Source organism: Zootoca vivipara, chromosome 10, assembly GCF_963506605.1.
Source record: "Zootoca vivipara chromosome 10, rZooViv1.1, whole genome shotgun sequence".
NCBI lineage: Eukaryota > Metazoa > Chordata > Lepidosauria > Squamata > Lacertidae > Zootoca > Zootoca vivipara.
This window is the reverse complement of record NC_083285.1, coordinates 68264779-68291080: the sequence shown is the minus strand read 5'-3', so window position 1 is coordinate 68291080 and position 26302 is coordinate 68264779. Positions and strand designations below refer to the sequence as shown.

At 44.0% G+C, this 26302-nt stretch overlaps 2 protein-coding genes across 5 annotated transcripts in view; one reads left to right on the top strand and one right to left on the bottom strand.

Annotated features, from left to right (window-relative positions):
• Positions 1 to 26302, top strand: part of AHCYL2 (adenosylhomocysteinase like 2) — a 113738-nt gene that overhangs the window by 42270 nt on the left and 45166 nt on the right. Inside the window, exon 1 of one of the 4 annotated variants that reach the window (XM_060279256.1) lies at positions 7 to 4356. The exons of 2 other annotated variants lie outside the window; for them this stretch is intronic. In XM_060279256.1, the coding sequence (XP_060135239.1) occupies positions 4300 to 4356 (57 nt within the window). In that variant the 5' untranslated portion in view covers positions 7 to 4299. Of the gene's footprint in view, positions 1 to 6; positions 4357 to 17160; positions 18958 to 26302 lie in introns of those variants that run through there. One more of the 4 variants, XM_060279257.1, reaches the window with a different exon arrangement.
• Positions 13008 to 17174, bottom strand: LOC118091096 (solute carrier family 2, facilitated glucose transporter member 11-like). The gene has a single exon (XM_035127735.2). It carries the CDS (start codon positions 17055 to 17057, stop codon positions 15582 to 15584), a length of 1476 nt encoding a protein of 491 aa, XP_034983626.2. The 5' UTR covers positions 17058 to 17174; the 3' UTR covers positions 13008 to 15581.

Here is a 26302-nt window from a genome sequence, read left to right as displayed (position 1 = left end):
GTTTGCCGTTTTGGATCCCATCTGGTGCGCAAGGCGCCAGACTGTTGCTCATCATCATCCTTCATTCAAATAGCCGGCTTCCTTCATTTGCTTAACTAAATTGCTAGTCATGCAGTGGAGAGGCGCAATGAGCTTTGCAGGATGCTGGAGTCCCGCTTAATTGCTGGACTCCCAAGCATTGGGAGAAAGGGGGAAGGAGTGGAAATGGCAAAAGGTTGTCAGTTTGATCAAACATATGGCACGGGGGTGGCTTGGGCTTTTATATGAGAAAAGGCATGAGTAAGAGCCTTAATGAGTCACGCCTGAAGAAGGCTTTGTATATGCCAGTTACACGCTCTAAGTACTTGACTGCCCCTCCTGATCACCTTTCATTCTAGCGTGACAATTCCAAGAGTATTGCTTGATATTCCCTGCCGCTTCCCTGCTGAAGGAACGCTCTTGTGCAATAATGTTTCTTGCTTGCCTGGGTGGAGGATAGGAAGAGGGGTGTGAGTGTAGGTAGAAACTAGCGCACCGTAGAAAGGTAAAACTCGCATTTGTTGCACTGCTCACTTTTGCCTTTGGCCCCTGGAAGTGAATGCCCAGAAGTGAATGCAGTCCTTGGATGAAGAGGGTTTTTCACCCTCCCCTGTGTTCCACTGTCTCACTTTGTTCTTGCAGTGTTTTGAAATGGGTCACTTTTTATTTTTTTTTAAAAGGTAAAGGACCCCTGGGCGGTTAAGTCCAGTCAAAGGCGACTATGGGGTTGTGGCGCTCATCTCGCTTTCAGGCCGAGGGAGCAGGCGTTTGTCCACAGACAGTTTTCCGGGTCATGTGGCCAACAGGACTAAACTGCTACTGGCGCACGGAGGACCATGACAATTGCCAGAGCTCACAGAAATGCTGTTTACCTTCCCGCCGCAGTGGTACCTATTTATCTACTTGCACTTTGAACTGCTAGGTTGGCAGGAGCCTGGGACAGAGCAACGGGAGCTTGCCCTGTCGCGGGAATTCGAACCACCAACCTTCCGAAAAGCAAGCCCAAGAGGCTCAGTGGTTTAGACCACACCGCCACCCGCATCCCTGGTCACTTTTTATAGATGGGAACTGAACCTCTGAGGGTTGGATGGGAAGTTCTTCATACCCGAGGAGCAAAACACACAGAGAGAAAATGGAAGTGAGAATTCATGTGGGTGTTGTTGCAGGAATGTGGCATCCCAATTACAGATACTTCCTATTCCAGCCTTGCCACCTCAATTTGTGCTCCTTTGTGGGAATAATTTCAGTTCACTCGTGAGAAAGATTAAAAACATGCAGAAACTTGCACAAGAGGCCAGTGACACCTGTGAGTTTTTTAACTAATGTATTCTGAATTTTGGACAGCACTGGCTACTTAACGTGGGGCCTCAGTTGCCATGTACCTCCCATGCTTTGAACTTCTCTTAATATTTGTTCTCAGCTCTCATTAAGGCATACCTGCTTGTGATAAATCTCTTCCTGAGCACAGCTATGCTCAGAAAAGCCTTGACTCAGACTGATTAAGCACACTGAAACTAATAAAGCTTGTAGCGATCCATCTCAGCAATTGCTGGCTGTTCTAAGTTCTCACCAAGAGGTGTTGATTTATGTTCCATTGCTTTGCCCTCTTCCACTTCCATTCTTAATTTTGTTCACAGTCATCTGGATTCCAGCCTGCAAGGTGGTTTTTGGATTCACATCTCCCTCTAGTGTCAACGCTGAGCATTACAGTGCCTAAAGACTCTCCCAATAAATCAAATCCTGTTTTGTAACTTCTCTCTTGACCAGTATGGGCTATTTGAAACCTAATTAGCAGTGTCTGCATTACCTAATTATCACTGTCAGTAGTTCTTTGCGCTTCTTTCCCACTCTGACCTCACTCTGACCCCCAAAAAGGCACCCCTGTATACCTGACAGCTGAGAATCTCACTCTGCATCTGTTGAAGTTGACTGTACAGTCATACCTCATGTTACGTCCGCTGTGGGTTACGTCTTTTCAGGCTACGGATGCGCTGAACCCGGAAGTCCCGGAAGGGGTTACTTCCAAGTTCGGTGCATGCGCAGAAGTGCTAAATAGCACTTTGTGCGCTGAATTAAGTCTGTGCGCGTGCACAGACCCGGTGCTTCAGGATGCGGCCTTTTCATGTTGCGAATGGGCCTCCAGAATGGATCCCGTTCACAACCAGAGCTACCACTGTAGTCATCAAGGGCTTACATCATGAGTCATCATGATTACATTCAAATGAACTTGGACCTTCAGCATGCGATACAGACTCTTGGAGCTGCTCTGATTCCCCTGGCAACGCACACCAGACGGCATTGGCTGCAGTTGTCAGGATTTTTTTTTCCATTTCTGAAAGAAAATCTGCCCCTCCTTCCTACAACTTCTATCTTAACACCCACCCAGCTTAAGACAGGGCCTGATCCTCCTGTTTCTTACTAGGTGACCCTTTTCTGGATTGCCGAGGGCTTTGCAAGCCTGCTGTGTTTTTAAGGTTCTTCACTGAATGTTTAATTTTATGGGGAAACTTTGCCACCCCAATGACTTTCAGGATCTACTTTTTCAGGAGTCTTAAAATATGGGCCATAGGAGGCAGAGAATATTCTGATAATTTTAAAGAAGTAGTGGCTGGATAGTTATTTTCATCCAAGGGTCATATGGCTCGTGTCAGACAGGCAGATTTAATGGCGACATTTTCCTATCTGAAATATTTCTGGCCTTCATTGCTTGTTTTAGTTGATAGAGAAGATGATAGTACGTTTTAGACAGGACTTGCTATCATGTAGATGAGAATAAAATGAGTTGAAGCAAATTGTTTCGAGCTCCAAATAACTTTGCTGCTTTATGTATGTGAAGCATTTCTGTCTCTTCTTTCCTTCACCAGAGCTCAAAGTGCTTTTTAAAAGCTGTGGGACCTAATCTTTGACTACAGTTTTGACAAGCAATTATAAAAATATTGGTTTGTCTAATCTGCTGTTGGGTGTGTGTGTCCTGGGGGCTTAAGACTACACCTCCAAAGCAGTCCTCCACAGTCTGTGTGATGTCAGGATCATGCATGCACCCTTCCCCTTTAATCAAACCTTCCATTTTTTTAAGTGCCGGAGACAAGTGTAGTGCATGGCCTTGAGAGCTGAGTGCTTAGATTTTTAAAAGTGAAACTTGCGCCATTAGGTTTGGAAATGGTAACTAATAAAAGTAATAAGCCTGTCAAAACTGAAATGGAAATTAATCTGCAACTGAAATAATACGTGAGTTAAAGCTGCTTGTTGCAAACTCAAGTTTAAGAGCAAGTGCCACTTAAGGACATTTATTCCTGTCTACTTAATACTGACAATGTGTACATCTCATTGCACTCTGCTTTTGGGTGCTCTGAAAGCCTTGCAGAACGGCTTCTCTTTTGGTGAGGAGAGCTTACATGACTGGGACTAAGACTTATGCTGTTCATCTTACAGAGTGTTGACTTGTGAAGCCTGGAAAGAGGTGTTTTGAGGTGTTTGTGATTCTTGGGGAACAGCAGAAGGCTAACAGATGCAGATCCCACAGTCTGTTCCTGGGCACACTCTCTTTGTGACCTCTTTGGATAAGTGTGTGTGTTTGTGCGCGCATGATTTTGCATGCTTGCCGCTCTCCGATAGAGGGAGTTGCAGGCAAGTGGATGTCTATGCAAATAATTGCTGAGAACAATAGCCTTGCAGTTCTCCCAAAAGTCAAAGCTTTCAGAAGTTAATTTTAAACGCTGCCTTGCTGGTCTTTTGCCAGGTGCGCTTGCTTGGCAGCTGGAAATCCTACTGGGCCCTTTTGCTTCAGTTCCGTGAACTTTTAATGCTATCAAGTACCAAAGCTACATGTGAGAAGACGTTTATTTTGCAGTGCATGTAAAAGAGTGCCTCCTTGACCTTGAGCTTTATTGATCCCTGCTATCGGCTGCTTGGGTGACGTCATCTGTTGGATATACATAGGCAGGTGGTAGTTGGCCGCATTCACACAACACTGAGGCTGCCTGTCACACCGTCTGACCTAAGAGTCAGTGCTGAGAGTGGTGCCTTGGAAGTGTCTGCTGGAAAGCCTAAACATGAGAGAGAGGGTTTAGAGTCTTTGCTTGACCAGGACTTCTGGCAAAAGCCAATTCCTTGAGGAACCAGATGTTCTGTTGACTGCTTGAGACAGCACTGGCTTGGGAAGGAGTTGCTGCGCCTACAGATTATTGCATAACCCTTTGCACAACCGGGAGTCTCGTAGAACCAAATCAAAGTCTCCTTCCTGTGGCAGCCGAAAATCCAAGCCTCACAAAAGTGTCTGTGATGGAGAAGTGGGACAACCATGCAGGTGCCTCAGCTTTCCATATGCCAGACTGGATGGTGAGTGAACTTCTGTTCAGCTCTCTGTGCCAAGCAGAACTGTCTTGACTGGAGCCATACCATGCTGGGCGGGCTTGTCTTTGGCTAGTTGTAAATGAGCAGGTGTCGCGACTGTCTGTAAAATGGAGCAAGTTCCTTCTCAGTTTTACTTGCTTAAAAAGTGGAATTTCTGATTTCTTTATTTAGTCCGTTTATTTAGTCCGTTGTTAATTTTTTTTACTTGATTGTAGTAAAACCTCTAAGCAGTTTACAGTAAATACTAAAATTATAAAATAAAAGCAGTTTTAAAACAGTTGTAGCAGATAATCGAAATCAACAGCAGAGTAGTTTAAAGCACATCAGCACCTTGTGTTGTGATAAGGACATCATAATGATTCACATACTGGAAGTAGCAAATGAGGCAGTCACCTCGGGCAACAAATCTTTGGGTACCATTAAAGGTGATAGAAACAGAAAATGGGTTGATCTGGCCCACACAGCGCAATCCACCACAAATAAGCAACTTCGCATGAGCATTATTCTGTTCCTGTGTGATCTTCCTGTTCCTTTCCATGAGGCTTGCAAACGAGAGCATCCTGGTGGACTGGGTCCAGTGGCAATTAGGAGCAGAGTGCTATTTGGGTTTTCCATTTGAAGAATTACAGCTTTTTAAGTTGGCCTTGGGATGTGCAAATCTACCAATTTACCTGCTTGTGTCTACCTTTTGAACCACAGGACAGCTTTGTGTGGTTGGTGTGGGTATCATAGTTGCTTGGCACGATACACAATGCCTTACTTTGTCAGTGGGCAAGTGGCTTCCTTCAATGCTGTTATAAAGAACCATTTCTGTGAAAGCAAAAGAGTGCTCATGCCTAATATTTTTTTCCTGGGGTAATTGAATCTGATCTGATTTCTGTATAATAATTTTGCTTCCATGTTAAGCCTTTCTTGCAATTATTCCACATGCACTCACTTCTTTCTCCAAAGATAGCTCCAAATGGCTATCCTGTACTCCTTTTGAATGTGGGATAAAGGCAAGAAACATAGAGCTTTATTTGATAAGGATTCCATACATAGCCTTCCGTAACCTAGTATGGAACTGGCTGGGGCTGATAGGAATTGTAGGCAGGGTGGATAAAAATCAATGATTTTTTAAAAATAAAATAAAAAAATCGGATTTTTTTATTTAAATCGGATTTTTTTATTTAATCAATTTTTTGATTTAAATCGGATTTTTTTAAAATAAAATGCTTTTTGAGGAAAATATATTACCGTCCAAAGGTTGTTCCATCATGAAATAAAGATTAGTTTTTAAATTATGTAGAATAAGGTTGTATATGTTTAATTTTTGGAGTAAATAAATTCCATTAATCCAGGCATCCCCAAACTGCGGCCCTCCAGATGTTTTGGCCTACAACTCCTATGACCCCTAGCTAACAGGATCACTGGTCGGGGAAGATGGGAATTGTAGTCCAAAACATCTGGAGGGCTGAAGTCTGGGGATGCCTGCATTAATCCATTTACAATGTCATGCTCTTACAGAGGTTTTTGTAAGATTATTGGGCAGTTTCTCTGCCTACAAGATATTATCACAGATGCTTGGTTTACTTTTGCAGTTCTCAAAACTGAATTTGACTCAACAGAGATCACATGCTTCTTCTTCACAGCAAAAATGTTATAACATGAACAGAGTTGAGAAAAAGACCTAATCCTATTGTTCTACAAACTTATGAATACAGAAACAATCCCTTCAGTGCTAAGTTTCAAGAAGTTCACTGAACAGAATAGAAACAATATTTTTCTGATTGTTTGGAATACAAGTTTTTCATGTGTAGGCTGGGCTGACAGTCTAAGTTTCTTAAAATATATATATTTTGTTTTTGTTTAACCAAATTAGTTAACAAACATGGATGTTTGTTTAAGCAAATAACATATGCTGTAATATAAAAAAATTCCTTCAGTAGCACCTTAAAGACCAACTAAGTTTTTATTTTGGTATGAGCTTTCGTGTGCATGCACACTTCTTCAGATACAGTGAAATGGAAGTTTCCAGGCACTTATGTAGAGAAGGGGTGGGGAGGGGTGGGGATGGGGAGGGGGGATCACTCAGAAGGGTGGTGGAAATGGGTGATTGACTGACTGATAGCTGTTGATGACCGCAAACGACTGCAAATGGTTTTGCATGAAAAAGCAAGGGTTGAGATGGCTGAAGATCGCTTATCATGTATAATGAGATAAGAATCCGATATCTCTGTTCAAACCAGGTCCCTCCATGGTTTTGAGCTTGGTGATAAGTTGCAATTCAGCAACTTCTCTTTCCAGTCTATTTCTGAAATTCTTTTGTAGTAAGACAGCTACTTTGAGATCTTGTATAGAATGTCCTGGGAGATTGAAGTGTTCTCCTACTGGTTTTTCTGTCTTCTGGTTCCTGATGTCAGATTTATGTCCATTTATCCTTTGGCGTAGGGTTTGGCCTGTTTGTCCAATATAGAGAGCTGAAGGGCACTGTTAGCATTTGATGGCATACACAATGTTAGAGGATGAGCAATTAAATAGTCCTGAGATGGTATGTTGGATGTTGTTGGGGCCAGTAATGGTGTTGTCTGGGTGTATGTGGCAGCAAAGTTGGCATCTGGGTTTATTGCAGGCTCTGGTACCAGTGTCCATGTTAAGTCTGGTGGTTGTATTATTGTGGGTGAGGAGTTGTTTAAGATTGGGTGGCTGTCTGTAGGCAATGAAAGGTCTTCCTCCCAGAGCTTGAGAAAGGGAGCTGTCATTGTCCAGGAGAGGCTGTAGATCTCTGATGATGCGTTGTACTGTTTTAGCTTGGGAGCTGTATGTGATGACTAGTGGTGTTCTGTTATTTTCTTTTTTGGGTCTGTCTTGCAGCAGGTTCTCTCTAGGTATCTGTCTGGCTCTGTTGATCTGTTGTTTAACTTCATCAGGTGGATATATGCTGTAATGTTATTGTTTCAGTTGAATAAATCTATTTAAATTGTTATTATTAAGGTAATGATTATTTTTCTCCTTCCTAAGTACAACAGTAAAGTTGTCCATATATGATTAACCTATTAAACTGGGGGATAAAAAACTAATATGAAAAGTTGTTATTCTAAAAATCTTAATTTACTTGCATATTAAAGTTATACCAGCAAGAATTAGTCTTTATGTAGAAAACTATGATTTAAATCAAGCCTTACTGACTAGTGATTTAAATCGTGATTTAAATCAGTTTGATTTAAATCAAATCCACCCTGATTGTAGGCCAAAACATCTGGAACATACCAGCTTGAGGAAGGGTGATGTACACAGCTAAGCTCTGTCCTGGGGTGCTCAGAATTACTACCATTGATTTCTTCTTTAAATACTGCTTAATACAGCATTCAGCTGCTGTAGCAGAAGTACAAACCCATCCATCATAAGAGCAGATCCTGTAGTATGCCTAGCCACAAAGAAGTGGTAAAGAGGGAATGTGGCCTAAAATCTAAGACACAATGCATTAATTGGGCTCTGGAAGTTTACCTTTGAGTTATTGCCTGTATGTGATATGGCTGTCTTCACTGATGCATATTTGAAAGCACATTAGGAAATCAAGAAAAATTGATTGGTATTGAACTATGTTGTTATACTCAGAGTAGACACATTGAAATGGAAATCAAATCAGTCAATATCAATTTAACCCAATTTATCAAAGGCTAAAAGCTTGTTTAGTTTTGTACGGAGTGCCTTTATTGAGTATCTCTTAATCCATCTCATTTTACCTTTTGTATACCTCTAGGAAAATAAATGAGGTGTGTTAATAGTGTAGACATAAGGCCTTCTTTGCAGTTAACAGGTTTCTACAGTAGTTAGGTTTCTATGATTTCTGAGTTTCACTGTGACATCGGATCTTTTGGCTGGGGCGGGGGAACACCCCACTCCGCATTGTTGGAGCCACTAGCCTCTCCGTCTGAATTTAGTGTTAGAGACATAGGGCAAAGATTGCAGTTTTGCTGAAGTCTTGGTTCATGCTAGGAATAGAGCTGCGAACTCTGCTTTTAATCTTACACCAGAGCCAGTGACAATGTGTACTGTATCATGATATAAAGGTTAAACTTTAATCCCAGTCAAAGTCAACTGCAAGCCATTTATAGGAAAGAAAAATAAGAGTACTATTAGATTTACAGTATTATGTGCAGAAGGGAAGGTATGGTTAGCTAGCTATATAAAAAAGCTTTTTAAAAGTTATATCCTTCCCTTCAGTAGCATTATCTTTCTGAATAACTATTAGAATAAGTGAAGCAGCAACATGGCATATCAAAATAATGAATCAAACGTATTCAAACAGCAGAGGCCATAAAACAAGAGCATCACAATGGTAGAATAAAATCAAATCATATTACATTCTCAGACTTTCAAAAATGTAAAGTTATTTGCCTAGCACTGCAAAGACTTCCCGGGGAGAGCTTTCCAAAGATGGGGGCACCCCACCTGAGAAAGGTCCCTCCCCTGTGCCATCCAGCTAACATCAGAAGTTGGGCCATCTAGAGAAGGGCCATCAATGATCTCAGTCCGCAGGCAAGCTTATGTTGGAGAAGATGGGCCTTGATGTATTGAGGGTATAGTCAGAGAGTCAAGAACGAGGGCTCTGAATTGTACTCTGGTCAACAGCCGTTGTAGGTTGAAAACTACTGAAGCCTCAAATCTGGTGTGTTGCACACTTAACAGCCTCTAAATTTCCGTGAATTCTATGATACCAGCAATTCAAATGCAGCCTGCTGTGGCTATGGTTATTTTTGTTTTAAACTTGGTTCCTTTTGCATTGTTCTACCATAGCACAGCTGAAGAGCTGCTCTAACCAAAACAGATTTGGTTAATTGGTCAAGTACTAACAAATAATGGTCAAGTGTTTTTACTGTTAACTTAATACTTCAGTTAATTACAAAAACTGATTGATGTCGTTGTTTTGTAATGGTTAACATTTTAAAGGTGGTAATGAAATATTGCAGCATTAATGATGTTAGACAAGTTTCTATTAATGTAAACAATTTTGTTCTCCTTGGTTTATGTTTCTGGAACACTAAGGTTGGTCTACAGTTTAAAAAAATGAAACTAAAACAGGAATAAAGTGAAGTAACAGCAGTTGTTCAAAAATAAGCCACATTTTAAAATGCAAGTGTGCTAAGGTAGGCATCAGCCTAATTCTTTAGGCATCATTACCATAATGATTTCATGGAGTATTTGCAATCAAATTAGGTCAATAGTTAATTGTTGCTCCAAGCCTAAGAGATGTGCATGCTTTTTTACGATAGTCAGACATTAAGGAATTAAGTAATGGAGTTGTTATTATGGATCAGTACGAATTTGGACCAATTTCAGTTACCTGACATTTTGGTTTGTGTGTTTCATATATTTATATCCCGTCTTCCTTTGATCATGGGACTCAGCCATCCAGGTACTGAGCAGACTCTGACCTGTTTAGCTTCAGCAAGGTGGCTGTCTCATGTGTCCTCAGACCATACCCTGCATCTTGTTTCTCTCGCATCCACCCCCAGCACTTTCTTAGTTCAGCCCACCCAATCTCCTTCAAGTGGCATTCTTGCCAGCTGCTTTGTGAGCTATGTGGCCGATCAGGAGGCAGTGAGAGATCAGTATAAGCAATGGTCTGTGCAGTGGAATAGACGCACAAAACTGCCTTGTTTGAGAGGAAACAAGGCTGAACTTAAGAACAGTGAAGAGTTAAGTTGTTTGTGTTAATCCTCCTGAGGTTTTAGCTCATGTGACATTCTAGCTGCAGGCTGGAATCTTAACCACTCTGAGGATTTAGCAAAGGCCATGGCACCACACCTCTAGTTAAGGCATGAGAGTTTGGCACAAGCAGCCACCTCTTTGAAAGTAGAAGTGATCTTTAGACCTTTTGGCTGAAACTTTAAGTATTGCAGGTTTGCAGTGTGGTGTTTCCTCTAAATTTCCCTAACCCCCATTTTCTGAAAGCCAGCTGTTCTCTGCAAGAGAAAAGTTATGTGTCTCAGCAGGTGCCTCTGCAAACTGCGTCTGTGTGCCTTGGTCTCCCTCTCAGGTGTTAACCCCAGGCGTCCAGAGGCACACTTCTGGTTTCATTTGAGAAAGTAGGACAGTTGATAAGCATCTTACCTGTAACCAAGGCATTCCCTTTTAAGTGGCTGCCCGTCACCTGGCTTTCTTTTCTGACTAATGAAGAGATCTTAGACAGTTGGCAGGTCCCCCCCCCCAGCCTGCTCCTTAATGCACAGCACAGTTCTGAGAGCCAGAACTTCTGGGCGCCAGTCTCCTACTGAAGCCCACTAGCCCTTGCCCTCCAGCAAACAATACCTTGGTGGGGACAGAACGAGGGCACCCAAGATAGAGGAGATAGTGTAGAAGAGGAAACGGTTCTGTCTGTGCAGTCTGTATAGCTAAGGTTTCTGAGAGCTTATACCCTTTCCAGGACATTTGTTGTCTGGAATGAAAAGTTGCTGATTAGCATTACCTGGCCTTGGCTGTCCTCAAATAGCTTGAGGTTTTCTTCTTGATTGTGAGTTTACTTTGGTGGCGAGAGAGTTCCAGGAAGTGGGGAGTTCTCCTTTGAAATGGTACAGAATCACTAAAAGCACCATTGAGGTCTGTTAATGAACAAATAAATGGCTGGAATTTGGAACAAGGTGCATAATAGATGGCAATGGAGGACTCTGGGGGAACATCCTGTCACTGCTGAGAAGTGTGTGTGTTTCACTCTGCAAGATATAAAATAAAAAAATTCCTTCAGTAGCACCTTAAAGACCAACTAAGTTTTTATTTTGGTATGAGCTTTCGTGTGCATGCACACTTCTTCAGATACAGTGAAATGGAAGTTTCCAGGCACTTATGTAGAGAAGGGGTGGGGAGGGGTGGGGAGGGGGGATCACTCAGAAGGGTGGTGGAAATGGGTGATTGACTGACTGATAGCTGTTGATGACCGCAAACGACTGCAAATGGTTTTGCATGAAAAAGCAAGGGTTGAGATGGCTGAAGATCGCTTATCATGTATAATGAGATAAGAACCCGATATCTCTGTTCAAACCAGGTCCCTCCATGGTTTTGAGCTTGGTGATAAGTTGCAATTCAGCAACTTCTCTTTCCAGTCTATTTCTGAAATTCTTTTGTAGTAAGACAGCTACTTTGAGATCTTGTATAGAATGTCCTGGGAGATTGAAGTGTTCTCCTACTGGTTTTTCTGTCTTCTGGTTCCTGATGTCAGATTTATGTCCATTTATCCTTTGGCGTAGGGTTTGGCCTGTTTGTCCAATATAGAGAGCTGAAGGGCACTGTTGGCATTTGATGGCATACACAATGTTAGAGGATGAGCAATTAAATAGTCCTGAGATGGTATGTTGGATGTTGTTGGGGCCAACTTTGCTGCCACATACACCCAGACAACACCATTACTGGCCCCAACAACATCCAACATACCATCTCAGGACTATTTAATTGGACAAACAGGCCAAACCCTACGCCAAAGGATAAATGGACATAAATCTGACATCAGGAACCAGAAGACAGAAAAACCAGTAGGAGAACACGCGGGTTTGCTTTTTTCTAAGAAAAGGTGTCTGCCTTATTAGATGCCTTTTGTTCAGTCGTATCCTTCTGAAGTGGCAGGCTGCCTGTGAACATTCATGCCAGAGTAAACTGGTTCAGGTGCAGTCTTCCCTTGCTCAAGGCTTGCAGCATCCAGCAATGATCTCTGAATGTGTTACTGAGTTGTCACACATGGTGCTGAAAGCAGAATTGCTTTCACTAGCGTTCCCTCCCTGTGGAATGCCCTCCCATCACATGTCAAGGAGATAAAGAACTACACAACTTTCCGAAGACATCTGAAGGCAGCCCTGTTTCTGGAAGTTTTTCATGTTTGACGTTTTACTATGTTTTTATATGTTCTGTGAGCCACCCAGAGTGGCTGGGGAAACCCAGCCAGATGGACGGGGGTATAAATAATAAAATTATAATTATTATAATTATTAGAGGTGTTGATACTCATTGGCCATTAGTGTATAGCACGTTTTAGGTCCATTGGAAATGTGTACATATTTTGACCTTTCAACAGACCCCTGTGCGGAATCTCTAAGGAACCTCTCTTCCAGAAGGCCATTGATATGAGCAAAATCATAGATCAGCAGGTTTCTCCAGGCAAAAATAGGAACTTTGCTTAACATTGATTTTCTAATTTGTTACAGTTGTAAGCCACTTTCATTATTTCATGGTTAAAGGTAAAGGGATCCTTGACCATTAAGCCCATTTGTGACCGACTCTGGGGTTGTGGCACTCATCTCGTGTTATTGGCCGAGGGAGCCAGCATACAGCTTCCGGGTCAGGTGGCCAGCATGACAAAGCCGCTTCTGGCAAACCAGAGCAGCACATAGAAACACCATTTACCTTCCCGCTTGGAGTGGTATTTATTTATCTACTTGCACTTTGACGTGCTTTGGAACTGCTAGGTTGGCAGGAGCTGGGACCAAGCAACGGGAGCTCACCCCATCGCGGGGATTCGAACCGCCGACCTTCTGATCGGCAAGCCCTAGGCTCTGTGGTTTAATCCACTGTGGATTAGTTAAAGGCAACTAATTACTTTATCTAGTTGGCATTATACATCAGACCTATTGTATATCATATCATATCATATCATATTACATAATCATGATAAAAATCATAGTGAATAAAATCAATTAAAATTACTCTCATATAGCGTTGAATAAAAGTATATGTCTTTGGTTCCAAAATGCTTTAAAATACTTGACTAATATTTGTCTATGTTTGATCAGTTAGTTGACCAGCCCCTTTTTGAAAGGTCAAATGCCCAACCCTGAATGAGGCTCAAATTAGAAATAATAAAAACCTGAAGTTTTTTAAAAAAAGAAATTGTGGCATTGGGAGGCTGTGATGTGAGGCAGATTCCCCCCCCCTGAGCTTTGTTATCTGTAGAAAATGTTCTGTTTCATAAGTACAAATGAATGGATGCCAAATTGATTTTAATAATGTAAGGAAAGCACATACTATCCTCTTCAAATTTTTACATGTATTCTAATACAAAATTCTACATAATATAACATTTAAACCACATTAAATGTGCTTAAATTTTTCTCCTCAAATATTTCTAGTCAAATACTAATGGTGTGCTGGGCGGGGGGCATTAACATGATTGACTTTTTTTTTGCGTTGTGTACTAATTACAAATAAAATCAAGAAGCTAAGGTCACCCTCTAGGGCCTCATATAGCCAAAAACTATGCACAAGAGGTTTGGAGAAACCTGAAGTAATAGAACAGGCATCTCCAACCTTCGTCCCTCCAGATGCTTTGGACTACAATCCCAATTATCCCTGACCACTGGTCCTATTAACTAGGGATCATGGGAGTTGCAGGCCAAAACATCTGGAGGGCTGCAGGTTGGGGATGCCTGTAATAGAAAAAATTCAGAAAGTACAAAAAGTAATCCGGAAGAAACACTGGTGAGGGAAAGCCCTTCCATCTGAATAGGGAACATGCTGATACAGTATTTTAGTGCAGGCCCCACTTCTTAAACAATGAATTACAGCTGAAGTACAAACCCTCTGTGGGTACAGTAATTTGATATTAACGTATTGGACTGCTTGAGTCATGGTCAGTGTGGACTTTGCCTTGGACACAGATCCTCAATCTCTTGCTTATTCGACAAGCTGTAATCTTGCAAAAATGAACCATATTCAAGGTTTCTAGTTACAAGCAAGCCTGAATAACCGGATTACAATTGGGGGTCGGCCCCTGCAACTTTCCATTTGCTGTTTGGTTGACTACTGTAATTCCAAAAGCTGCTTCCTTAGTCTCTCTCTCTCTCTCTCTCTCTCTCTCTCTCTCTCTCTCTCTCTCTCTCTCTCTCTCTCTCTCTCTGTATACCAACCTCCCTTCATAATACAACTTGAACCACAGTGGAGTTGCTTTGTTATGAGTAACTGAGACAAGAGGCCTAAAATAACCGCCAAATCCTGTACAACATAGAATTCTGACATTGAAATTGAACCTTCATCAGTTGGATGGCTTGAGACAGCTGCTTAAACTATTGGGGACCAGCTTCTCTGCTTTACCAAGGATGTTGAAGAGAATGACCAAAAGGAGGAAAGCTTTCCATTTTGTGGGAGCCATTCTTTTCTCCTCTTCGTGAGAAGCCTTGTTTCTTTGAGGGATCTGGAAATTTATTTTATTTAACAACATTTATACATGGCTTGATCCTCTTGGCATTTTACAAGAAATATTAAAATGACCAATAAAAAACAGTTGCAAACAATTAAAAAACATTTAAAGATAATTAAAATTAACAGTTAAAAAGATTGAAACATAGCAGCATCTTTACATGTTTGGATAAGCTTGCCTAAACGAAAAGGTTTTAAGCAGGTGCCGAAAAGTATGCAGCAGATGTCAATAGGCAGAGAGTTCCAAAGTGTAGGTGCTGCTACACTAAAAGATCAATTTCCTACAGATATGGAATGAGTATTATGTGGCAGCTGTAACAGTGCTACTTCCACAGATGGAAGTGGTCAAATGGGCATGATCTTGCAGGTAAACTGGTCCCAAGTTAACAGCTGCTCCCAGCTGAAATAATCCTTATATTCTTCCTGCAATTTCATTTGTCAGTTTTACTATCTCCCCACCGGCTCCATACTTTCCTAATCAACTCTGTTGTCTTCCTGGTGTTTAGCATATAGTATCCATGGTATCTTTATTTATTTATTAACCAATTTCTAGACTGTTTCATAGCACAACATGTTTATGAGAAAATCCTGAGCATATGTTATCTATATTTGATTTAATATACCTCACATAAGTAAGTATGTTAATGAGTTCATTATTACTAGAAGCTGAAAAGGTTGATTTCTCACTTCAGTCACAATGCTCCAAATGCTTTGTTTCGAGACATTTCTTTCAAATGTGGTGCTAGCTCCCTCCATTTTCTTTGCAGAACCAGCAATGGCTATCTTTCATTATACTCACAGAACAAATCTAGGGTTTTCTCCCTGTATCAGCCTTTAAAAGGGCTTAATACTGTGTGTGTATTCAAGCCTGAAATTGCCCTACCTGCTTTTGAATTTTACATTCTGAAGAGGGCTGTACCACATTATTCTTCAATGAAACCCTGATTTAAGCAGAGTCTTTTGAAGCAATGGACCTGTTGAATTCTGCTATCCACCCCAGTTGCTACATTCCATTCTGTCAGAACAGCAAGCCCCATCCTTCTGACCTTCTAGAGTTTTGTACACTTTTCAAGATATTCAGGCTGATTCTTTCCCATTTTTAAATGATTGAATTCCATCTGGATGTCCATGAGCGACATGCCTTTTGTCTCTGGAAGGAACCGGAAGATGAAAACCCATGAGATTGTCATGATGCCCATGAAAACAATAAAGCAGAAGTTGCCCAGATGGCTCACTAAATAAGGGAACAGCATCCCGATCAAGTACAATTCCACCCAATGCAGCGTTGTGCCAATGACCAATGCAGCTGGTCTGGATGACTGTGTGAAGAGTTCTGCTATGACGGGGAATGTTGTCCCCGAAGGCCCCACACCATAGATAACAATGTAGAGGAAGATGAGAGCAACATTGCAATATGGTAGCCAGAAGGTTCTGTCTTGCAGCGAGAGAGTAGTTGTGAGGAGTGCCAAGGCCACTATCATCAGGCCGTATCCCCACAGCAGCAGTGTCCGTCTGCCCGCACGCTCAATGATGAAGAAGCACACAATGGTTGAGCAGAGCTCACAGGCCCCGACCCCTAGAGTGACGTAGGGGCTGAGTTCTTCATTAAACCCGGCTGTACGGAACACATCAAAAGAGTAGAAGTAGATGGCACTTACTCCACTGAATGGTAGTGTACTTGCCACCATGATCAACAGGTATACCTGGCATCGCATGGAACGATCTCTGAAGAGCTCCAAGACACTCATAATTTTTGCTTCTTTTGTGGCTGCCTGCTCCTTCAACAGATCACCCACCTCTGCTCTGTGGTCCCCTTCACCCCAGAGCTGTTTCAGAGATTTCAAGCAGCCTTCCAAATCTCCCTTCTGGATTAAAAGATACGACGGAGATTCAGGGAAGAACGGGGCTGTGATCAGCAGCAGCAGCGCTAGGAATCCGCCGCTGGCCAACAGGAGAGGCCACAGGGACTCTGTTCCTAAAAGTTCATGGAGTCCCGTCAATTGCCCAAGAAATTTCCCCAGGTTTGCTAGAACTGCAATAGTGACATTGGTCAAGCCACGAAGGTGCTTAGGAGAAATTTCTGCTAGGTACTGACCTTGGATACAGACGCCCAAACCTGCATTAAAACCATACAGGAGTCGCCCAAGGAGAATCATTTCGAAGGAGTTTGCTATTTTGCTGGTTCCCATGATCACTGCAGCTACTAACATGAAGAGGCTGCTAAATATTATGCAGTTCTTTTTCCCACATTTTGCAGACAGATACCCTGAGAGGCAGGTTCCCGTCAGTCCTCCAATGCTGAAGATAGACACAGTGAATGACCATAGGAGCATGAGGCTCTGGTCATCAATGGGAGTGTTGTATCTCTCCAGCCAGGTATCGTTGATGAACTTCTTGACGAACGGTGAAGTAAAATTGATCATAGAGACTTGGAATCCGAAAAAGAAGGTTCCGCCCAAGCCTAGAACAATGGCCATCAGAAACATTTTTCGATACAAAACCAGGTTTGAGCAAAGGTTGGCCATCTTTCTGTCTTATGGATGTTAATAGTATTCTGCTGGAGCTTTCCCTTCGCGATAGCTGTCCAGTTTCCTTTCACTGAGCCTTGTTGCTCAGGGACAGAGAATCATTTGTTGTGGGCAGCCAAAATTAAACGTGACTTTGTACTGTTTGCTGTACATGAACTTTTGTTGACTTTAGTGGGTAAAGTTCACCCTAGCAAATATGCCACTCAAAGTCTCCTGCTTACCTTAGCTCATCCCTGAATATTCTGATATGGGTCCCTTATACACCACACTCCAGGCCATGAGAGCACTAGATGCTTTTTCTGCACTCCAATAGTATGGCACTTTGTTATAAACCATCTACTTAAAAAAAGAAGAAGAAAAAAGAATGACCACTTTTAATAACCTTAATTATGTCTGTATTTCCTACATCCCCCCCGACCTTACTGTTTATATTTTCCTATCTCCTCTTTTTTCATATTTAAAATGCTACAAAACTGTTTTGTGTTTGCAGTTTGTTTGAACCTAATTTAGCACACCAATTTGGCATCCCCTAGAGTTAAGTTGACCCAGGTGGCACTGTGGGTTAAACCACAGAGTCTAGGGCTTGCTGATCAGAAGGTCGGTGGTTCGAATCCTTGCAACGGCGTGAGCTCCCGTTGCTCGGTCCCAGCTCCTGCCCACCTAGCAGTTCGAAAGCACATCAAAGTGCAAGTAGATAAATAGGGACCGCTCCGGCGGGAAGGTAGTGAGGAAGCACAGTAGCACAGTGATAGAGCACCTGCTTTGCAAGCAGAATGTCCCAGGTTCAGTCCCCAGCATCTCACAATAGGACTGGGAAAGACTCCAGGAGAGCTGCTGCCAGTCAGTGTGGACCATACTGAGCTAGATGGACCAAGGGACAGACTAATTATAAGGTAGCTTTCTATGTTCCTATGACAGCACTGGGTTCAGTCCATGGACTGAAGCCCACATCCAGGCACTATCACAGGTGATGCGGTCTTTTCTTGGAAAGCACATTTTAAAAAACTGTCCACAATGCCTTGGTCTTCCTCTTTCCCTTCTCTTTTCAAGGAGGTGCCAGAACTGGGAAGAAAAACAGCCATGTGCTCATATTAGTCTCATGTGGCTTCCTTGCATTATGCTAGTGCGCCTCTGAAGGACCCAATTCTCTTGCAACTGCAATAAGGGCAAGCAACCTTTTCGACTGTTGCAAGAAACCCAAACAACCCTCAACCAACACTTTGGCCAATAAATGCCTTCATTGTTTTAGTTGCTCATTAGTTAACTTGGTTCTAATGTGTCCTCTGTTTACTCTTAATCTGAGGCTGAGGAAAGGGAGGTTGTGGAAACAGGGGTGGGTGGAGAGAGCCTCAAATTTAAAGGTACCTAATTAGCAAGTTAATTATAGCAGGCAAGGAAATATTCTGGTTACATAAATGAGCCATTGTTACGCACGCACAAGCCAGGCCATGTTAGAAACCGCAGCTTAATGGATCTGAGGTGAGGGGAACACGATAAAACAACAATTAGAGGAGAAGGGAAAATGGGGTGAGGGAGAGAGAGAATACCAGCAAAGCTTTGTTCTGCCAGGCACAAGTAGCAGAGTTTCATTAAAGCTGCAGGCTCTTTCCCTGCCAAATGGAGAGAGTTGAGGCCACCAGGCAAGAGGAAGGAGCCCTCTTTACCTCTCACAACCTCCCTCCCGCCTCTACCCTACCTTCCCTCCCCGAGCAAGAGAGAGTTGAAACCAGAGCGGACAGGGTCACTGGTGCAGGGAAGGGAGGTATAAAGGGGATGGCCAGCTGCCTCTCTCTCGGGAGGATTGCGCAGGGGTGGCGAGAGGGCTCCTCCAGGTAGCAACGCCATGCCGAAGCACAAGAAGTACAGTGTCAACGGCGACTCGGGGATGAAAGCCCAGGTGAGGGGAAGGCTCTTCCTGTTTCTTCCTGGAGCGGAGGCTGCAGTTCTGCCTGCCTGCCTCCCCCATTTCTTTGGGAGGCAGCTAGAGCTCCAGCCCTAGTCTTCGGCTCTCTTTCCCTCAAGGTCAGGGGCAGAAGCATAAAGCCGAGAATAGGTTAGAACGAGCCTCCTGCACCCCCACAGCTTGCCGCGAGGGGAAAGGTGGACCAGACCCCTTGGTTGGAGCAGTATCCTCTCGGAACAAGGTGCCTTTCTAAGCACCGCACATCGGAGGGGAGCTGACAGCATAGTGTAGGGCCTGCTGGTCACGGAGGTGCAGGAGGAGGGTCTTCTCTGGGATGTGGGATATGCTCTGTTGGAAATCATTGTCACCCCCTGGTAAATTTGGCACCTAGCTTCAAATATTCACGGCTTTCCGATTTGCAGAGTTGTATAAGGAGAGCTTTCCTGATCGCAGTGGGATGAGCTCACGAGTTGCACTTTGTGTGCCTGTTTAGGAATTTGCCCTGCAAAAATTTAACTTGCCTGAGAAATAGGTTTGCGTCTTTCGAGGGATGAAACTGGCCCCCTTTGGCCAACAGGTGTCCCTACTCCAACTGGTGTTGGATGGCTGGAGGAGATCTGGTCACTGAAACTGAGGCCACTCATTTATCTTACCATGAGGGAATGCTGTTTCTTTTTGAGGTCAGGTTCTCTTTTGGGGGTGGGGTGGGGGCGCTAAGGTTTCCATGCGCCAAATGATGCTGCTAAAGTGCAACTGAAACTTGCACCATAATTAAAAATTGCTGCATTTTTTTATATACCATCAGAAATAAAGCCCACCAGATTAAAAAGGAAAGCTTCATATTTTAAAGGTCTAGTTCTGCCTTAGACCAATTAGAACAGAACTTGTTTTGTCCAACTTAGAATTGTATACACCAGGCATGGCCAAACTTGGCCCTCCAGCTGTTTTAGGACTACAATTCCCATCATCCCTGACCACTAGTCCTGTTAGCTAGGGATGATGGAAGTTGTAGTCCTAAAACAGCTGGAGGGCCAAGTTTGGCCATGCCTGGTATACACTGACTGACTGCAGAGGTCCACAGCTGGAGGCAGCAGTGCTTCCGAATACCAGTTGCTGGAAACCGCAGGAGGGGAGAGGGCTCTTGTGCCCATGTTCTGTTCGATGGTTTCCTGCAGACTTTGGCCAGATTTAGCAGGCTGATCTTGTTGCCACAGGTCTAGTGGTTCTCAAAGGGTTCTCAAAGGGTGTGGCAGGAGAGGATGGCAAGTGTGGAGGGAAGATTCAAGGACAACCAAAGAAACATTTAAACATTTCAGTGTAGTTTAGTATAGTATCAAAATAATATATTTTTATTTGCAGAGCATGACAGCAAGAGCATCAAGTGATACTGAGTTTGTATACAAACATAAGGTACATATGTAAGAGGTGTGTTTATAGTAATATCTTGGGAATGATTCATGTTCTTATGTAGTTGCATTGTTTTATACTTTCTGGATTGTCGATGATCATATATTGTGAAGTAGTTGTTTTCTATGTTATAAATCAGGCATAGGCAAACTTGGCCCTCCATATGTTTTGGGACTACAACTCCCATCATCCCTAGCTAACAGGACCAGTGGTCAGGGATGATGGGAATTGTAGTCTCAAAACATCTGGAGGATTGAACCCGACACCACCTGTGTGCAAATCAGGGGCCCTGTTGCTAAGCTTCAGCCCTTCCCAACTTCATTTAGAACAACACCAGTACATATGGACCACTGTGACACTTGGTCCTGTACATACCTGGAGAAAATCCCAGATTGCCCAGTGACCCAGGACCTTTAAATTATGATGCATCTGGTTTTGCCCACATATTCTGCTTCTCTTTTTTAAAGGAGGGAAATAATACGGGTATCCTAAAATGATGAAGTAAATAATATGGCAGCCTTAAAATACAAATGCAGTCAGAATAAAAATCCAGTAGCAAGAGTACCATCAAATGATGATTATCTCAGAGGCTGTTGTGGGTGCCTGACTGGTATCCCCCCTCACATTCTCCCCCCCTCCTCAGCTGGCCTTGCTAACACTCTTTTTTGAGCGAGTCACGGCAGAGTGGAGGGGTTTGGGTGGCTGTGCGCATTGGGAGGTGGCTTTATTTGGTCCTGCTTACAGCCACCTGCCAGATTGCTCACTTATAGTGGTAAATGATTGGGTTGCAGCCACTGCTAGTCCTACTCAGAGTAGATCTATTGAAATTAATGGACCTAAGTTAGTCCTGGGCATTAATCTTAATGGCAAAGCCATTTGGAGTCTCAGCCATAAGATGTTCTTCAGAAGACAATTGAATCTTTGGGGCCACATATTTTTCCTTCCCCCACAGAGATTCTGCATTCAGAATACTGAATGTCACTGGAGGTGCAGACGTAGCTACAGCTGTTCCTAGATCTGGACAGCTGGACCATAGTTTCCACACATTGGTAACCTCAAGGCTGGATTACTGCAATGCACTCTATGTGGAACTATCCTTGAGAGCAGTCTAGAGGCTACAGCCAGTGCAGTAGATCTGGGCTGCTTTTGGGAGCAAGCAAGTTCCAACTGGCTGCCAATCAGCGGTCGGTCCAAGTCCAAAGTTTTGATACTAACACATAAAGTCTTACACAGTTTGGGGTCAGGCTGCTAGAGAGACTGCCTCGTCCCTTATATACCCAGGACGTCACTGCATTCTGCAGAAGAGCTTCCAGAGATCTCGGAAGCAGCAGCCCTGTTGAGAAGTGGCATGGCAGGTGCCCAAGTCTCTCTGCTTGTTCTTCTAATTGCCAGTCAAAGGGCATGGGGAAATTGGCATCTGTGGGGACAGAATTTTGTTTGACCTCCGGATGTAAGTGAGGCACCAGTGCAAAGGTGGTGTTAAAATGGGAAACCGGCTGTGTGGAAAAGCCATAAAGGGCACCCGAATGTGTTGGACCCTTTTGTGCACATGCTGCCAAGGAATTGTTTACAGTGGCTTTCAGCAACTGTTGAAGACTTGCTTTCTGTTGATGGTGAATTAATGCTGTGATTTGTGTGGCGATACCCCGATGCCTCCCCGAGAAATAAAAACACTAGACACATTGCATAAGGTTAATGGGCATAGAAGGCCACAACTTTATTGATTACGGATGTAGAGGGGAATTGGCCTAGGCATTGGATCTAACCGACTATATCTGACTCCAGCCCGCTCTGCTGGCAGTCTGTGAAAGGTTAACCACCGTTGGATGAGTCCTGCGATGCACATCAACTAGGAGCTCATCCTGGGGCCACCGCTAGGGGCGTGCCCTCTGGCCCTCACCTACCACGGCTTCGGACTTGGCAACGCCCCCGGACTCCTTAAGGGAGTACCTTTCCGCATTTTGGGGGAGGTGATGGCCGCAACCTCCCCCCCACACCTGTACCTTCACGAGATAATCCAATGCCTACCGCCAAAACCCAAGTTGTGACGAGTAGCTACGAGGTAGGCGAAAACCACAAGGCCTGAGCCAATTTGCCAAGTGGGAAAAACTCCTACCAGGCCCCAATAGGCGACCAACCGTAGTCCATAGCACTGTCACGAAGAAAACCCTGCCTACGTGGGGGAGGTGGGTGGGAGAAACGCAGTTGTTGAATCCAGAAGAAGCAAGGCAGAGTCCCTGCCGCGCTCTTGTTCAAATAGGCGAGCCACGCCCCCCAGAGCAACCTAATTGGCTGTGCTAGGGGCGTGCCGCGGCAGGGAGATGACCAATGGGCTGGGGGGAATGCTAACCATTCCCCCCCACGTGAAGGCCTCGTGGCGCCCACAACATCTCCTCCCCCCGAGGTGGGGAAGAGACTTTGTGTGGCGATACCCCGATGCCTCCCCGAGAAATAAAAACACTAGACACATTGCATAAGGTTAATGGGCATAGAAGGCCACAACTTTATTGATTACGGATGTAGAGGGGTATTGGCCTAGGCATTGGATCTAACCGACTATATCTGACTCCAGCCCGCTCTGCTGGCAGTCTGTGAAAGGTTAACCACCGTTGGATGAGTCCTGCGATGCACATCAACTAGGAGCTCATCCTGGGGCCACCGCTAGGGGCGTGCCCTCTGGCCCTCACCTACCACGGCTTCGGACTTGGCAACGCCCCCGGACTCCTTAAGGGAGTACCTTTCCGCATTTTGGGGGAGGTGATGGCCGCAACCTCCCCCCCACACCTGTACCTTCACGAGATAATCCAATGCCTACCGCCAATCGAGCCCAAAGGGCTCGCCGCCAATACCCCCACAACCGCAACCAATACCTAATAGCAAAAGGAATGTCAGCAAGCCAAACACCATTTCCCTCATTTGAGAGGTGTATGCCATCAACACGGTACAGGGACGCCTTGCAAAAGGAATGTCAGCAAGCCAAACACCATTTCCCTCATTTGAGAGGTGAATGCCATCAACACGGTACAGGGACGCCTTGCAGTCATATGACTCCAGCCTGCTGTGCTGGCAGTCTGTGAAGGATTAACCACCGTTTTGTGAGTCCTTCAACTAGGACTCACCCTGAGGCCTCTCAGAATCCTATGGCTGGGCACAAGATAGTTTGTCCATTCAAAGCTGAAACCTTTCTGGTCACTTTGTCCATTTGAAGCTGAAACCTTTCTGGCCACTGCCAGAACCAACAATTTCCTTCATTTATCAATAGCAGCAGGGTTGTGAAAGTCGCGCAAAATGCGTCTCTTCAGCAGTGAAGACCAAAGATAGTTCAAGATTTGGAAAGGCAGTCCCCAGCTCGACAAAGTCTTTAAAATCTTCAGTGCAAATCAACGCCTTTACAGTAAGCCAAATCATTTCCACCGGGCTGCACCTCCAAGAAAACAGGGGGATTTTGTGAGGCGGCCCTGGCGGCCTTGGCCTACACAGCTGGCAGGAGTCTGTCCCAGCACTTCCATCTCCTTGTAAAGCAGGAAACTTTGACCCGTGGAGGTAGCCCCAAATTGGGACCCAGTCTCCAATCAAGGGCGCGCGCCTGGGCATGGTACTGTGATCAACCATCCAGATATTCACCGTATTATCTCCTGAGAACAAAGCAAAAGAATGTAAGTGATTTGCCAAACTCAGTTGCTTAGTCACATTGTGCAGCGGAGGTAACCCTTGTAAGCTTGGACTTCCATTGACCCAAATCTTTTATTCTCTCCAATGAGAGGCCCATGTGTACCACTGCTGTAGCAGACCGAATTCGGAAGGAATGTGCAGTACCACACAGGGACTCTTCCCTCTCCTGTCCATGTGAAGCAATAGTTATGTATCGGATAGAATTAGGTCGGATAACCAAGTGCCCTTGACAGACTGGTCAGGGGCAGGGAGCTCGCACACCCATCCTGATGGATGATGAAGGGGCCAGGCGTGGGTGCCCTTAACTGAAGGAATCGCCTGGTGTCCTTTACCGATTCTTATTCAATTTTTAAGCTAAGAGAGGAATAGCGGCTGTCAGGCTAGTAAAAGACTTAACCACACATCCAGGTAACACAGTCAGGCAAGGTATTAAAGCACCTGATCTGTGGCGGGAGGGCTGACTGTGCCTGATATCCCCAGATTTGCCCCATAGGCCATAAAATCTGAAAGCCAAAGGCTTTGAACCGAAAGTCAATGAAATCAGCCATAAGAGTGGACAGAGCCAATATGTCGCTTCTCCCACAGCCCATCGAGGCTAGGCATCGCGATGCCGTTAGTAATTCCAGAAATAAATGTGCTGGTAAGTCGAAGAGAAACTTAAGGTGAAGCTGCACAATTGCGCAGAGTGGGAGTGACATCATCTTGGACCGCTTTGCAAGGGTACCGATGACAGCTCGATTATCCATCCCAAAGGAACGTGGCGATCTCTGAAGTCCTCCATCCAGGGTGAACTGGAACTATTATGAAAGAAACTTCCAAAGGTTAAATAGCATGCAATAGTAACCAGGCAAGCCAAAAGGCCACAAAGTCCGACACCAATGATTTTGGACCTAAGTCCATCACATCCGCCCAGGCCCTCTTATAAGATGCCACTACTCCCTCAGCCCGTTGCGGTATGTCAACGCAATGCCATTAGTAACCCCGGGAAAAAATTCTGAGAAGTTGATGATAAACTTAAGGCAAAGCTGCACAAATGCACAGAGCGGAGCGACATCCTCTTGGAATTCGACGCCTGCTGTGCAAGGACACCTACGACAGCTCGACTATCAATCCAAAGACAAACACAGAGATCTCTGAAGTCCTTCCACCAAGGTGAAGAGCCACTACAATGAGAAGAAACTTGGAAAGGTTAAATTGTATGTAACCGCCAACTTCATGCACCACTGGTGTCCATGAAGGAGCCCTGACTGAATCTGATAATGTGGAAAGAATTACCAATTGTCCTGCCAGAGAGATATCCCCTTGTAAAGATCCAAGAAGTTCAGTCAGGAGTACACCCATATGAAGAGGAATGAAGTCCAGCGGTTTACCCAGCCAGAAGCGCCCCGAATGGCCAGCCTGGCTTGCGAAGTTCAAGAGTCCCCAGAGACTGAAACCACCATATGCGTGCTAGGGGAAGTGAAGAACTCTGGAAGAGGGGAGTTTTGGATCTCGAAAGATCCAACAGCATAAACCCTCATATTGTGCTAATATATGCTGGGATTCCCAACCAAAAGTGAATGAGCTCTGAACTGGAATCCTGGCCTCAAAGACCTCTAATTTTATATTTAAGTAAGGCTGTTAGTGGTACACAAACCACGCCATCCTTAGCCTGAGGCTAAGCAGCCCAGCAAAATCATTCTCAAAATAAACTACAGGGCCCAGGACAAAGCGATAGAAAGCACGGATTGTAATATATGCTTTGTTGTTGTTTTAATTATTATTATTATTAATATGTATTATTGCAGTAGTAACATTAATCCAATTATATTCGATACAATACAAAAGATATTTGAGATTGTAAATATCTGCACGGTGCTTATTGTTATTATTATTAAATATTAATAATTATTATTATTGGTGTACTTATTTCTTATTTAAAGCACTGTTTCATACTGCCATCAATGAGATTTGCAATAGGCAGAATGTACGCAGGCAATTAACGGGGAGGGAGTGGGTTAATCAGCGACCAAGCATAGAAACAGCCTGACGTGTCCCTGTGGTTCTAATCGAATAAATAAGATTGCAAACCAATATTGCTCTTGCCAAAAAAAAAACAGTCACCAAACAATATGCCCCCGAGTGTTGATAATATCTATGCTGATGACCAGCCAATGCCCCAATATTGTCTGCATCGCCTAGCAAGCAGGACCCCTCAGGAAGCGGGGTTTATTCTCAATAATGTGACTCAATATTATGCACACTGACTGGATTGACAATA